The sequence below is a fragment of the Salmo salar genome, chromosome ssa02 (assembly GCF_905237065.1).
Source record: "Salmo salar chromosome ssa02, Ssal_v3.1, whole genome shotgun sequence".
NCBI lineage: Eukaryota > Metazoa > Chordata > Actinopteri > Salmoniformes > Salmonidae > Salmo > Salmo salar.
In genome coordinates this window covers 79,283,202-79,299,167 of record NC_059443.1, presented here as the reverse complement: position 1 = coordinate 79,299,167, position 15,966 = coordinate 79,283,202, and the positions used below count along the sequence as shown (strand labels likewise).

Genomic DNA, 15,966 nt, shown 5'->3' with positions numbered 1-15,966 from the left:
GAATAGGGTGTCATTTCAGACACATCCTGTGTTTTACCTTCAATTCGTTGCCTGTGTACAAAACCCTGTCCAGCCTGTACTGAATGAAACATATCGAGCACTCGTAAGTAGACATCTCTTTTTATTTAAAAATAACTTCATATTCTTGTAGCCTATAGCTCTCTTTGTTAGACAAGTTGCAGCACTCCTGGGCTACAGCACACAAAGATGGTAAAACACGGTATCGCAGGCGAAGTGTTGCCAAAATCTGTTAACTTTCCCATTTGGAAGATTCATGAAATCAGGAGGGAATAAGCAAGAAATCCAGAATCCTCCAACCAGGATTTCTGGGAATCTTGGGAAGGTAGCGGATTTTTGCAACCCTATGCAGGTAGCATCAGGTTGTGGGCATGGTCACTGAGTGCTGCTGACCCCTGTTTGACCTCCAGGAAACACAGACCATCGCCATGGGAACTGAAAAAGCAAACCGACAGCGTATTAGAATCCACCCCTCTCTAATATAGGAAACAACAGCTCCCTGAGTTCCCTCTCTCTATAGAAAACAGCCCATCCTGTGAAAACCCCTTTCCTCACCAGGGGTTGTATTCACTAAGAACCCATTGGAAGCAAAGGGACAAAACAGGGAGGGACTACCATAACTAAACATCGTCCAAAAGGAGACTCGTTTTTTTGTTTTGCTACGCTGTGCACTAATGGATACACCTCTGGTGTCCTAATATGACTTTGGCCCGATCTCAAATAAACCCCTAAGCACTTGTGGAGATCTGAGATGAGTTGACAGGTGTAAGAAATCTGGTAATAGCTCCACATTGAACTCCTGATAGGCTAGGTGATATCAACATATTGCTCATACCAATTAAATCCTTTCAGATCTCCACAAGTGCATAGGTGATGATTTGGGATTGGGCCAGTGTCTTTTCTCACCTGTTGTGACCAGGTAGCAGTACGATGCTGAGGGTGTTGTCAGGTAGAGATCTGAACAGCTTCCCCACGCGCCGGTCCAACTTCCTCATCACACACGCCACTTCCTGTTCCTCTCTTCCAGTTTCCTGTGACGACTCGTCCGGTGTCTCTCTGTCAGACCCAGTCGTCGTCATCATAGTAACCCAGGAGTGCAGGTGGGGCGGAGTCAGGGCTCTGCGAGTGCTCACCTTCCTGTCCCAGAGTTCCACAGGTGAGCTGAGGACCGCGTCCACAGTGTCAGGACTATCATACTCTGTAAGAATATACACCGTGTACACATTTTAATATGATGATTAACAAACAAATTGCATTTTCAAATCATACTTTATATTTCGAACAACAAATTCAACAGCTAAAATTAAACTCGGGTCATTGATGATGGGCAGCAGGTAGCCTAGCGGTTAGAGTATTGGGCCAGTGACCTAAAAGGTTGCTGGTTCGAATCCCTGAGCCAACAAGGGTAAGTTGCTCCGGATAAGAGCGTCTGCTAAATTACTAAAATGTAAAAAAAAAAAAAAAAGAGAAAAGTGTTGGTACATGTGAAGCATTGACTCACTTAAGAAAGCATGTCTCCTACGTTTCTGTTTTCCAGAGTGCTTTGCAGGTAGGATTACGCCCTGAACCGTTCCATACTGTCCAAAGGCCTCGCAGAGGTCCTCTTCACAGAGTCCGGCAGTCTTAACATGTAGCCTCGCTCCAACATTGGCTTCGGCTGCTATCTCTGCTAGCATAGTTTTCGCTTTGAGCAGAGTGCCATTGACTTCAGCTGAGAGCTCTGCTAGCTTAGCAAATTTAGCTTTAGCATGTAGCCCAGGTCCATTCACTTCAGCTAGCTTAGCTTTAGCATTTAGAAAAGTTCCATTGACTTTCTCTAAGAGCCCTGAATGGTTTGCTTTAGCGTGTAGCCTAGCTCTATTGACCTTAGCTGGGAGTGCTGCTATGTTAGCATTTAGCCCAGTGCCATTGACTTTAGCTGCTGCGTTAGCATTTAGCCCGGTCTCATTGACTTCAGGTGCTGCGTTAGCATTTAGCCCAGTCCCATTGACTTTGGCTGCAAGCCGTTCAGTTTTAGCATTAGCCTTTAGCCCTGCGGCGTAGATGACATTAGCATTTAGCGGGTCATCCTGCAGGCAACTCAGGAAGACGTCCAGATCCAGCATGGACTCCTTTACAGGTCTCTGGACCTGACAGGTAGGAGAGAGTTATAACACACATTAGATTTACATTCAGAAAGAGCATGAGCAACAAGACCAAAAGGGGTGAATTACTGGAACCAAAGGTCAGAGGGAGAAATTAGAATGAGTATATGGAAAAAAGGACAGAGTGGGAGAGTGAGTGGGGAGACAGACAAAGTGTGAAAGAGACAGACAGAAAGGCAGGGCAGAAAGCAATAGAGATTGAGAGAGACAGAAAGCGAAAAAAGAGAGGTAGAAAAACCAGACAGATACATAGAGGGGGTTAGGAGAGAGCGAAACGTAGACAGAGTAAGAGAGGTAGATAAACAGAAAACGAGAGAGGGATAGATCCAGACCTTGAGGATGTGTCGGGTGTGTAGCAGTGTTCCGTTGAGCATCTCTATAGCCAGCACAGCTCCCTCCAGCAGCTCAAACTCTACCTCTGCATGCACCTGCCGAGTCATCACAGGGTCAAAGGTCAAACTCACATTTATGAGGCACATATACTCATAGGAAAGTAATCTTGATTACTGGTCACCAACTCTGGACCTCATCAAGACTTTGATTAGTGGAATCAGGTGTTCGTGCTGGTCCGATGAAGCGGATGCTAAGCTACTGTTTCACTGGCACAGACTGGAATATATTCCGGGATTCATCCAATAACATTGAGGAGTTTGGCACATCAGTCACTGCCTCCGTTAATAAGTGCCTCGACGACGACGTCATCGCCACAGTGACCGTAAGTACGTACCCCAACCAGAAGCCATGGATTCTAGGCAACATCTGCATTGAGCTGAAGGCTAGAGCTGCCGCTTTCAAGGAGCGGGACATTAATCTGGAGGCTTATAAGAAATGCCGCTACGACATCCGATGAGCCATCAAACAGGCAAAGCGTCAATACCGGACTAAGATCGAATCCTCTACGCCAGCTCTGATGCTCGAGGGAAGTGACAGGGCTTGCAAACTATCACAGATTACAAAGCCAAACCCAGCCACGACCTGCCCAGCAACGCAAGCTTACCAGACAAGCTAAATTTGCTTCTATGCCCACTTTGAGGCAAGCAACACTGAACCATGCATGAGCGCACCAGTTGTAAGTAAGTAAGACCGAGTAAGACCTTTTTAAATAGGTTAACATTCGCAGGGCCAGACGGAATACCAGGACGCATACTCAGAGCATGCAATGACCATCTGGCAAGTGTCTTTACTGACATTTTCAACCTAACCCTGTCTGTAAAGCAACTTGTTTCAAGCTGACCACCATTGTCCCCGTGCCAAAAACCTCCCAGGTAACCTGCCTAAATGACTATCGCCCAGTACCACTCACATGTATAGCCATGAAATGCTTTGAAAGGCTGGTCATTGCTCACATCAACACCATCATCCCAGACACCCTGGACCCACTCCAATTCACATACCCAACACATACACAGATGACTCACTCTATTGCACTCCACACTGCCCTCACCCATCTGGACAAAAGGATTACCTACCGGTATGTAAGAATGCTGTCCATTGACTACAGCTCAGCATTCATCACCAAGCTCAGGACCCTGGGACTAAACACCTTCCTCTGCAACTGGATCTGAACTTCCTGATGGGCCGGCTCCAGGCGTTAAGGGTAGGCAACAACACATCCGCCACGCTGACCATCAACATGGGCCGCTCGGGTGTGTGCTTAGTTCCATCATGTATTCATTGTTCACCCACGACTGTGTGGCCGCGCACGAGTCCCAACACCATCATCAAATTTACCTGATGACACGATGGTGGTAGGACTGATCACCGACGATGATGAAGCAGCCTATGAGGATGAGACCCGAGGCCTGGCCATGTGGTGCCAGGACAACAACCTCTCCCTCAACGTCAGAAAGACAAAGGAGCTGATCGTGGACTACAGGAAACGGAGGGGTGAGCATGCCTCCATCCACATCAATGGGGCTGTAGTGGAGCGGGTCGAGAACTTCCAAGTTCCTCAGTATCCACATTACTAAGGAATGAACATGGTCCACCCACACAGTTGTGACGATGGCACGACAGCGCCTCTTCCCCCCTCAGGAGGCGGAGAAGATTTGGCATGGAGCCCTCAGATCCTCAAAGTTCTACAGCTACACCATCTTGAGCATGTATTGACCCTCTGGGCAGAATAAAATTGGTTTGAGCTTTCATATTGTCCATTGAGTTTTAGCTCTGAAAATTAGAACCTAACAGCACACACACTCACATACTCACACCCCATTTACACACTACATACACACACACTCACACCCCAGCACACACTACATACGCCCAGACACACACTCACACCCCAGCACACACATACGCCCAGACACAAACACTCACACCCCAGCACACACTACATATGCCCAGACACAAACACTCACACCCCAGCACACACTACATACGCCCAGACACACACACTCACACCTCAGCACACACTACATACGCCCAGACACACACACTCACACCCCAGCACACACTACATACGCCCAGACACACACAACATGCATGCTGATGCCACACACACTTTTCATACTCACCACATATGCTGCTGCTACTGTCTTATCTGTTCTATTGCCTAGTCACTTTACCACTACTATATATCTACCTCCATTACCTCGTACCCCTACACATCCACTCCGTACTCGTACTCCCTATATATAGCCATGTTATGTTTAAGCAATAAGGCCCGAGGGGGTGTGGTATATGGCCAATATACCACGGTTAAGGGCTGTTCTTAGATACAGTCCTTAGCCGTGGTATATTGGCCATATACCACGGACCCCAGAGGAGCCTTATTGTTATTATAAACTGGTTGCCAATGTAATTAGAAGGGTAAAACTGAATGTTTTGTCATACGGTTTGATATACCACGGTTTACAGCCAATCAGCATTCAGGGCTCGGACCACCCAGTTTTATAATATTCGTTATTCACTGAGTATTTGTTTAGTTTATTAATTTGACCATTTAAAAAAAAAAAAAACAAGCACACATAAAACTTAAGCCATAAATGCACATGAATAAAATCATGGAGTCTGGGACTTATTTCAAAGTCTGGGACTTATTTCCATTGTGGTCCTCTTGAGACAAGATGGCTAGACAAGATCAAACAGTATGGCAGAGAAATAATACAACAGAAACAGAAGAAGAACATCTATCTCATCATGCAGTTACATCATAGGGGTTATTCATATGGGGACAGAGGACATCAAACATATTTTTACTTCCTTTTTAAAGCTGTCCAGAGAGGACGTTGTTTTTATAGGCAGAGGCAACTCATTCCATTCTGAGGCTCCAGTACACAAGAAAGTACCTTTCCCAGCATTACTCCTGAACCTGTATAAGCACACATCAGCAACACCTGTTCTGGTGCTGTGATTGTGTGCATCCCTAACACGAGGAAAGTAATCACTTAGATATCTGGGTGCAGGACCATAAATACTCCTGTAAACCAAACCTAGTCTAATCTAGGATCATATAACATGTTTATTGTTACCTCTGCGCTGTTGGAAAATAACCTATAAGTAAGCATTTCACTGTTAGTCTACACCTGTTGTTTACAAAGCATGTGACAAATAACGTGATTTGGATGGAACAAAAGCCTGTACCCATTGGAGATCCCTGGGCCAGTACTCATAAAGCCCCTCTGAGAAGGAGTGCTGATCCTGGATCAGCTCTACTGTGGTAATGAATGGACAAGGGGGACCTGATCCTGGATCCGCTCTACCGTGGTAATGAATGGACAAGGGGGACCTGATCCTGGATCAGCTCTACTGTGATAATGAATGGACAAGGGGGACCTGATCCTGGATCCGCTCTACCGTGGTAATGAATGGACAAGGGGGACCTGATCCTGGATCAGCTCTACTGTGATAATGAATGGACAAGGGGGACCTGATCCTGGATCCGCTCTACCGTGGTAATGAATGGACAAGGGGGACCTGATCCTGGATCAGCTCTACTGTGATAATGAATGGACAAGGGGGACCTGATCCTGATCAGCACCACTGTGAGACGCTTTATGGCTTCTTATATTTGGTCACGTACCCTCTGAGTAGCATTCAGCAGCCTGACAGCCCGTACTTTTCCACAGCTCCTGAACAGCCTCCTCACATCCCTCTCTGTGTAGTCGCTAGGCAACGGCCCTGCAAACACCACACACATCTCTCTCAGACGCTGAGACATCTGGAACACACGACATGACATGGCACACACGACACACACATACAAAGTTCATTTAGACAGATATGAAATCAACAGTAGGCGCCCCCTATTGTATACAGTAGGCGCACCCTATTGGAATATAAAGTCATTACAGCTGACGGGACTTGTTCAGTATACAGTAGGCTCCCCCTATTGGAATATAAAGTCATTACAGCTGACGGGACTTGTTCAGTATACAGTAGGCGCACCCTATTGGAATATAAAGTCATTACAGCTGACGGGACTTGTTCAGTATACAGTAGGCTCCCCTATTGGAATATAAAGTCATTACAGCTGACGGGACTTGTTCAGTATACAGTAGGCTCCCCCTATTGGAATATAAAGTCATTACAGCTGACGGGACTTGTTCAGTATACAGTAGGCGCCCCCTATTGGAATATAAAGTCATTACAGCTGACGGGACTTGTTCAGTATACAGTAGGCTCCCCTATTGGAATATAAAGTCATATGATAGCCAGAGAGGTAGACAGATTCATACCATATGGTAGTGATACACATAGTAGACAGAGAGGTAGACAGATTCATACCGTGTGGTAGTGATACATATGGTTGACAGAGAGGTAGACAGATTCATACCGTGTGGTTGTGATTAGAGGTCGACCGATTATGATTTATCAACGCCGATACCGATTATTTGAGGACCAAAAACCCTGCTGCCGATTAATCGGCCGATTAAAAAAATATATATATAATAATAGTAATAATAATAATAATAATAAAATGTCAATTATTATTTTTTGTAATAATGACAATTACAACAATACTGAATGAAATGAACACTTATTTTAACTTAATATAATACATCAAAATCAATTTAGTCTCAAATAAATAATGAAACATGTTCAATTTGGTTTAAATACCAAAGCAAAGTGTTGGAGAAGAAAGTAAAAGTGCAATATGTGTCATGTAAAAAAGCTAACGTTTAAGTTCCTTGCTCAGATCATGAGAACATATGAAAGCTGGTGGTTCCTTTTAACATGAGTCTTCAATATTCCCAGGTAATAAGTTTTAGGTTGTAGTTATTATAGGACTATTTCTCTCTATATGATTTGTATTTCATATACCTTTGACTATTGGATGTTCTAATAGGCACTTTAGTATTGCCAGCCTAATCTCGGGAGTTGATAGGCTTGAAGTCATAAACAGCCCAATGCTTGAAGCTTTGCAAAGAGCTGCTGGCAAACGCAGTAAAGTGCTGTTTGAATGAATGCTTACGAACCTGCTGCTGCCTACTACCGCTCAGTCAGACTGCTCTATCAAATCATAGACTTAATTATAATATAGTAACACACAAATACGAGCCTTAGGTCATTAATATGGTCAAATCCGGAAACTATCATTTCGAAAACAAAACGTTTATTCTTTCAGTGAAATACGGAACCGTTCCGTATTTTATCTAACGGGTGGCATCCATAAGTCTAAATATTGCTGTTACATTGTACAACCTTCAATGTTATGTCATAATTATGTACAATTCTGGCAAATTAGTTCGCAACGAGCCAGGCGGCCCAAACTGTTGCATATACTCTGACTCTGCGTGCAATGAACGCAAGAGAAGTGACAATTTCCCTAGTTAATATTGCCTGCTAACATGAATTTCTTTTAACTAAATATGCAGGTTTAAAAATATATACTTCTGTGTATTGATTTTAAGAAAGGCATTGATGTTTATGGTTAGATACATTGGTGCAATGATTGTGCTTTTTTTGCAAATGCGCTTTTGTTAAATCATCCACCGTTTGGCGAAGTTGGCTGTCTTTGTTTGGAAGAAATAGTCTAAACACAGTTCTCAACGAGCCAGGCGGCCCAAACTGCTGCATATACCCTGACTCTGTTGCACAGAACGCAAGAGAAGTGACACAATTTAAAAGAAATTCATGTTAGCAGGCAATATTAACTAAATATGCAGGTTTAAAAATATATACTTGTGTATTGATTTTAAAGAAAGGCGTTGATGTTTATGGTTAGGTACACATTGGGGCAACGACAGTGCTTTTTTTCACGAATGCGCTTATTAAATCACCCGTTTGGCGAAGTAGGCTGTGATTCAATGATAAATTAACAGGCACCACATCGATTATATGCAACGCAGGACACGCTAGATAAACTAGTAATATCATCAACCATGTGCAGTTAACTAGTGATTATGTTAAGATTGATTGTTTTTTAAAAGATAAGTTTAATGCTAGCTAGCAACTTACCTTGGCTCCTTGCTGCACTCGCATAACAGGTGGTCAGCCTGCCACGCAGTCTCCTCGTGGAGTGCAATGTAATCGTCCATAATCGGAGTCCAAAAATGCAGATTACCGATTGTTATGAAAACTTGAAATCGACCCTAATTAATCGGCCATTCGGATTAATCGGTCGACCTCTAGTAGTGATATGATAGCCAGAGAGGTAGACAGATTCATACCGTGTGGTAGTGATAGATATGTGATATGACAAAGAGGTAGACAGATTCATACCGTGTGGTAGTGATAGATATGACAGACAGAGAGGTAGACAGATTCATACCGTGTGGTAGTGATAGATATTACAGACAGATTCATACCGTGTGGTAGTGATAGATATGACAGACAGAGAGGTAGACAGATTCATACCGTGTGGTAGTGATAGATATGACAGACAGAGAGGTAGACAGATTCATACCGTGTGGTAGTGATAGATATGACAGACAGAGAGGTAGACAGATTCATACCGTGTGGTAGTGATAGATATGACAGACAGATTCATACCGTGTGGTAGTGATAGATATGACAGACAGATTCATACCGTGTGGTAGTGATAGATATGACAGACAGAGAGGTAGACAGATTCATACCGTGTGGTAGTGCTGGTCAGTAGAGATCATAGACGTCAGATGGTCAGAGAAGGAAGACAACTGGACAACGCTGAACGAGTGAGACTCTAGTCCTCTTTTAAAGGAAGACAGGACCTGGAGGAGAGAATGAGGGATAGTTAGGGTGGAGGGTTTAGATGGTAGGGTGGAGGGTTTAGGAGGTAGGGTGGAGGGTTAAAAGTTAAGAGGTAGGGTGGGAGGTTCGGAGGGTTAGAGGTTAGGAGGTAGGAGAGGGTAGGAATGAGGTTTGGAGGGTTAGGAGGTAGGGTGGAGGGTTAGGAGGTAGGGTGGAGGGTTATAGGTTAGGAGGTTAGGAGGTAGGGTGGAGGTTAGGAGATAGGGTGGAGGGTTAGAGGTAGGTTGGAGGTTAGGAGGGTTTAGGAGGTAGGGTGGAGTTTAGGAGGGAGGGGTAGGAAGGTTGGAGGGTTAGGAGGGAGGGTGGAGGGTAAGGGAGGTAGGTGGAGGGTTGGAGGTAGGGTGGAGGTTAGGAGGGTTGGGGGTAGGGTGGAGGTTAGGAGGTAGGGTGGAGGTTAGGAGGGTTTAGGAGGTAGGGTGGAGTTTAGGAGGGAGAGTTAGGAGGGGTTGGAGGTAGGAGGGGAGGGTACTTTTCATACTGGTCCCCAGTGGGAATTGAACCCACAACCCTGGCATTGCAAGTGCCATGCTATACCAACTGAGCCCCATGGAAACCCCTGACCAATCACACGTCTCACCTCTCTGTCTGACCTGTGCCACTGCTGATTGGATAGATCCAGGGTGATGTCAGCACGCTTCCCTATAAACACGGCTGATTGGCCAGAACTCTTCAGGGCCTCGGCAAACCTGAGAGAGAGAGAGAGAGAGAGAGCTATAGTAATGTTGTTACTACAAGAGGAAAATGAGAGTCACACTCTAGGTCAGATGCAATCATTTATTAACCATTTCCACAGACAAGCTGTCTTCATCACCCTTTTCCAGGTGTTCTACTCCGCTAGCCAGCACCTCTCCTAAACAGGTGTTCTACTCCGCTAGCCAGCACCTCTCCTAAACAGGTGTTCTACTCCGCTAGCCAGCACCTCTCCTAAACAGGTGTTCTACTCCGCTAGCCAGCACCTCTCCTAAACAGGTGTTCTACTCCCCTAGCCAGCACCTCTCCTAAACAGGTGTTCTACTCCCCTAGCCAGCACCTCTCCTAAACAGGTGTTCTACTCCGCTAGCCAGCACCTCTCCTAAACAGGTGTTCTACTCCGCTAGCCAGCACCTCTCCTAAACAGGTGTTCTACTCCGCTAGCCAGCACCTCTCCTAAACAGGTGTTCTACTCCGCTAGCCAGCACCTCTCCTAAACAGGTGTTCTACTCCCCTAGCCAGCACCTCTCCTAAACAGGTGTTCTACTCCGCTAGCCAGCACCTCTCCTAAACAGGTGTTCTACTCCCCTAGCCAGCACCTCTCCTAAACAGGTGTTCTACTCCGCTAGCCAGCACCTCTCCTAAACAGGTGTTCTACTCCCCTAGCCAGCACCTCTCCTAAACAGGTGTTCTACTCCGCTAGCCAGCACCTCTCCTAAACAGGTGTTCTACTCCCCTAGCCAGCACCTCTCCTAAACAGGTGTTCTACTCCGCTAGCCAGCACCTCTCCTAAACAGGTGTTCTACTCCCCTAGCCAGCACCTCTCCTAAACAGGTGTTCTACTCCGCTAGCCAGCACCTCTCCTAAACAGGTGTTCTACTCCCCTAGCCAGCACCTCTCCTAAACAGGTGTTCTACTCCGCTAGCCAGCACCTCTCCTAAACAGGTGTTCTACTCCCCTAGCCAGCACCTCTCCTAAACAGGTGTTCTACTCCGCTAGCCAGCACCTCTCCTAAACAGGTGTTCTACTCCCCTAGCCAGCACCTCTCCTAAACAGGTGTTCTACTCCGCTAGCCAGCACCTCTCCTAAACAGGTGTTCTACTCCCCTAGCCAGCACCTCTCCTAAACAGGTGTTCTACTCCGCTAGCCAGCACCTCTCCTAAACAGGTGTTCTACTCCCCTAGCCAGCACCTCTCCTAAACAGGTGTTCTACTCTGCTAGCCAGCGCCTCTCCTAAACAGGTGTTCTACTCCCCTAGCCAGCACCTCTCCTAAACAGGTGTTCTACTCCCCTAGCCAGCACCTCTCCTAAACAGGTGTTCTACTCCGCTAGCCAGCACCTCTCCTAAACAGGTGTTCTACTCCGCTAGCCAGCACCTCTCCTAAACAGGTGTTCTACTCCGCTAGCCAGCACCTCTCCTAAACAGGTGTTCTACTCCGCTAGCCAGCACCTCTCCTAAACAGGTGTTCTACTCCGCTAGCCAGCACCTCTCCTAAACAGGTGTTCTACTCCGCTAGCCAGCACCTCTCCTAAACAGGTGTTTCTTTCGCCTCCAGGCTAATACAAGAGGAACCACATATGGACAAGAGGGGAAGGGTTTGTTGGTCGTACCTGTTGTTGTTATGTGTAGATGTTGCTCTGTTGACAGGAGGCTGGTATATGGTAGGACTCCCACCCCACAGCTCTTCACAATACAGCTCCACCACCTGATACAGAACACACAGTCTGGTTACACAGCCTGGGAGTCTGTGTGTGTACCTGTCGTGGTCCAGTGTGTGTGTGTGTGTACCTGTCGTGGTCCAGTGTGTGTGTATGTACCTGTCGTGGTCCAGTGTGTGTGTGTGTACCTGTCGTGGTCCAGTGTGTATGTGTGTGTGTTGTGTACCTGTCGTGGTCCAGTGTGTGTGTGTGTGTGTGTGTCGTGTACCTGTCGTGGTCCAGTGTGTGTGAAGTACTGAGCCAGTTCCAGGGCAGCCTGGGCGTCCTCTGTGGGGTCATGACCCTTCCTCTCCTCCGTCTGGATCTGCTTCCTGTGGGTCACAAACATAAGAGTTGGATGAAGTTGCCCATAGACACTGATCTTGGGTCAGTTTAGCATTTCCCCCACTAATGGTTAATGTTAGGATTAGGGGAGGAGGAAGCTGATCCTAGATCTGTACCTAGGGAAAAATTCACCCCAGAGCAGAAACAGAAACATGCTGCAGTTCCTACCTATTATGGAGCGCAGCGGTCAGTTGTCAGTGTGTGTGTGTTGTGAAAATGAACTCACTTGAGCACGGTCTCAGCCAGCACCTTGAGTTTAAACCTCTGTCCAAACTCTCTCCTGTACAGCAGGGAGGTGTCAATCACATGGGGGTGGATCAGCTGGGAGGAGACAACACAACAAGTCAGGGCTTAGAGGTCAGGGGTCAGCTGAGACGAGACAACAGGTCACAGTTCAGGGGTTTTGAGGTCAGGGGTCAGCTGAGACGAGACAACAGGTCACGGTTCAGGGGTTTTGAGGTCAGGGGTCAGCTGAGACGAGACAACAGGTCACAGTTCAGGGGTTTTGAGGTCAGGGGTCAGCTGAGACGAGACCGGGTCGAATTCATTAGCGCTCACAGTAGCAAAACGCTTTTCAATGGAAAACAAAAAACAAGGGTTTCTTATTTGACAAATTCAGGTAGGTCCCTCCCCGTTTTGGCCCGTTTAGTTCCTAGTGAATATGACCTATGTGTGTATTCCAGATAGAAATGAATAGATCTGACATGATTCCTATTCTACCTGACAGTCATATCTGTTCTACAACATACATTTCTATCTGAACGTTCTGTAATGTTATATTCTCCTGAACAGGCCTCGGGCATTGCTGCTAGCTGCCATTGCAACCACTATCGTCATGGCTACATTGATAAACCACGGCGACTCACGTTCAGGGCCCTGAGGTCGTTGTCAAGGGAGTGGCCAACCAGGACCGCGTCCCGAGGCAACACTTTCTTGAGCTTTGATTGGACTTCTCTTAGGGTGGTGGTGATTGGCTGCAGCATTGCACGGGTGATACCAGAGAACCTATCAGGGGAGAGGAGAGGTTACGTACAGATATTGAGAAGCAAACACGCACATACACACGTAAACACACACACACACACTCGGCTTACTGTGTAAGGTAGTTGAGGATGCGGTTGGGAGGTTTGACCAGCTCGTCCAGAACACAGCTCCCTGTGCTGTCTACTAGAGAAATACGCGTCAGCTCGTTGCCCCGTTCTGTCAGACACTACACACACACCACACACACACACACACACACACGTTAGACACCGAGCAATAACTAAAGAACAGGAGGTTTCATCTACTGTTTATAAAATCTATGAATGATATGACATGAATATGGGATGTCACAAATGGCACCCTATTCCCTATATAGTACACTACTTTTAACCAGAGCCCTATTCCCTATATAGTACACTACTTTTAACCAGAGCCCTATGGCACCCTATTCCCAATATAGTGCACTACTTTTAACCAGAGCCCTATGGCACCCTATTCCCTATATAGTGCACTACTTTTAACCAGAACCCTATGGCACCCTATTCCCTATATAGTGCACTACTTTTAACCAGAACCCTATGGCACCCTATTCCCTATATAGTGCACTACTTTTAACCAGAACCCTATGGCACACTATATAGTACACTACTTTTAACCAGAGCCCTATGGGGCTGGATCATGGTGCCATTTGGGATGCAGTCATGTCCTCACCATCTCACAGTCCAGCCCATAGAGAGGACTACTGTCAGTCACACAGTCATCACTGTCTGTACACACAAAGCCCTCACTGCCAGGCATACCTGGAAAACACAGCACAGAGAGACATCAGAGAGAGAGAGGGACCTGTGTGTCCAGTGTGTGTGTGTGTCCAGTGTGTGTGAGTGTCCAGTGTGTGTGAGTGTCCAGTGTGTGTGAGTGTCCAGTGTGTGTGAGTGTCCAGTGTGTGTGTCTCACCGCGGACAGGGAAGTGTTTCTTGATCATATCCTCCTGGGTGAGGAGGTATCCAGTCAGCCCTCTGGTCTCCAGACCAAACTTCCTGATCACTGGGTGCCACCGCAGACCTACACACACACACACAGGTACAAAACACACTCCGGAAATCAACATCCTAACAATTAGACCAAGAGGAAATCCCCCCTTGCACCGAGGGTGGCTGATTTTGAAGTTGCAGACAGGGCTACCCATACATACCTCCCTCTGGCTGAGCACTCTTCTGGTCTCCTAGCGCATCAGCAGGACTATTGTTGACAACTTCACTGCTGAATATTCCAGAAATCACGTTGCCAGGCGACGGAGTATAACAGTGTCTCTGAGGTCAGAGGGTAAAAAAAAAACTGTCACGGTGGAATCTTATGCAATATGACTAACACAGTCTGTGTCCCAGATGTCACCCTGTTCCCTATAGAGTGCACTAATTTACGACCCCTACGGTTCTGGTCAAAAGTAGTGCACTAAAAACGGGAATAGGGTGCCATAGGGTCAAGTCAAAAGTAGTGCACTATGTAGGGAATAGGGTGCCATAGGGTCAGGTCAAAAGTAGTGCACTATGTAGGGAATAGGGTGCCATAGGGTCAGGTCAAAAGTAGTGCACTATGTAGGGAATAGGGTGACATAGGGTCAGGTCAAAAGTAGTGCGCTATAAAAGGGAATAGGGTGCCATTTGGTCCTTGACTTACAGAGGTGTACTTGGTGCGGAGGTGTTTGAAGTGCAGGTAGTGTCTGTAGAAGTGGGCCTGGCTCAGTCCTTCTAGAAGGATCACGCTCACCCCTGATACCCTCCTCTGGTGGTGGAGGCGACACCAACTGAAACAGGTACAAGACAATAACATGTTATCACTTATCAATCCACATACATATCTATCATGTTATTATTGTGGCAGAATGTTTGCTTCAGTTCCTGTCGTGATGTGACGTCCATCTCTATGGAGTGGTGTTGTTGCCTCGAGAGTCTAGACTGATCTAAGTTTTGAAGTGTTTTGTTGTTGTAGCTAGCTAGCTAACATACCTGGGTTGTTTCAGCCCACCGGTATTCCCCAGAGCAGCAAACTGAAGCAGTTCCGTCAGATCTTTCAACGTGACCGGTTCCTGGAGACGGTCAAACGGCAGAGAGAGCCGTGGGGGTCGGGAACCGGAACGGTGCTCAGACTCTGGAACTCCGTTAAGTTCTGTCTCTTTCACTTGTTTACTGCTCTCTGGTGTTGGGGAAAGTTCCCGCTTCCTCTTGAGACAGACTTGTGGATCCATGCATACGGGGAGTCCCAGGTTGGATGGAGGAAAGTTGTAGCTCCGAGATCAAGTTCTCATGAACGTCAGCAGCTGTGTTGGTTGGCTAGTTGTTGTGACTCAAACTGGACATGGATCTGAGTGAAGAAAGTCAATTATATCATCCTAACTTAAACTCTGTTTTTCGAAAATATTAAGTTATTTAAGAATAGGACAGTTAGTTGAGCTGACTAATTTATTAATCCTGCTTTTATGGAACAAATCCTGTATCACCCAATGGAGTTTTCAGAAGATACATCTAGCTAGCGATCATATCCTAGCAACAGTCTCAACGGTGACAAAATTCCATTACATTTTCTTTCATAATTGATTTAATAAGTCTTCCTTATGTCGTTGACGTGTCTGTTTTTTACCGGTGATCGAACTCAACACTACTGCATCTCGACTCGGTCGACGAGAAGTGATCGTGACTTCTTTATTTACACAACCACAACAATCATACATACGCAAACAATAAGTAAATACAGTAGCATGTCCATAGTCTACTAACAAGTTACAGTGTGACTAGTGCAAATAAAGATCAATACCTCGTAGTGGGTCAATCTGTTTTGTAAAGTTCTCCGGCTTCGCCTCACACGTTTCAAGGTTTCCATGCTGCTGATCGATCATCACTTCCTGCTCGATTGT

General features: G+C 46.3%; 1 protein-coding gene across 1 annotated transcript; it reads right to left on the bottom strand.

The window, feature by feature from the left end:
- Positions 1-104: 104 nt before the first annotated feature.
- Positions 105-15,966, bottom strand: LOC106594665 (RNA exonuclease 5). Its single transcript, XM_045710640.1, has 18 exons — positions 15,867-15,966; positions 15,062-15,416; positions 14,733-14,859; positions 14,248-14,365; positions 14,010-14,117; positions 13,767-13,855; positions 13,166-13,281; positions 12,938-13,076; positions 12,298-12,392; positions 11,956-12,058; positions 11,640-11,734; positions 9,916-10,024; positions 9,185-9,298; positions 6,187-6,324; positions 2,495-2,590; positions 1,520-2,147; positions 925-1,216; positions 105-453 (listed from the first exon to the last, which is right to left on the bottom strand). The coding sequence occupies exons 2-18, from the start codon at positions 15,298-15,300 to the stop codon at positions 363-365; spliced, it is 2,697 nt and encodes an 898-aa protein (XP_045566596.1). The 5' UTR covers positions 15,301-15,416; positions 15,867-15,966; the 3' UTR covers positions 105-362.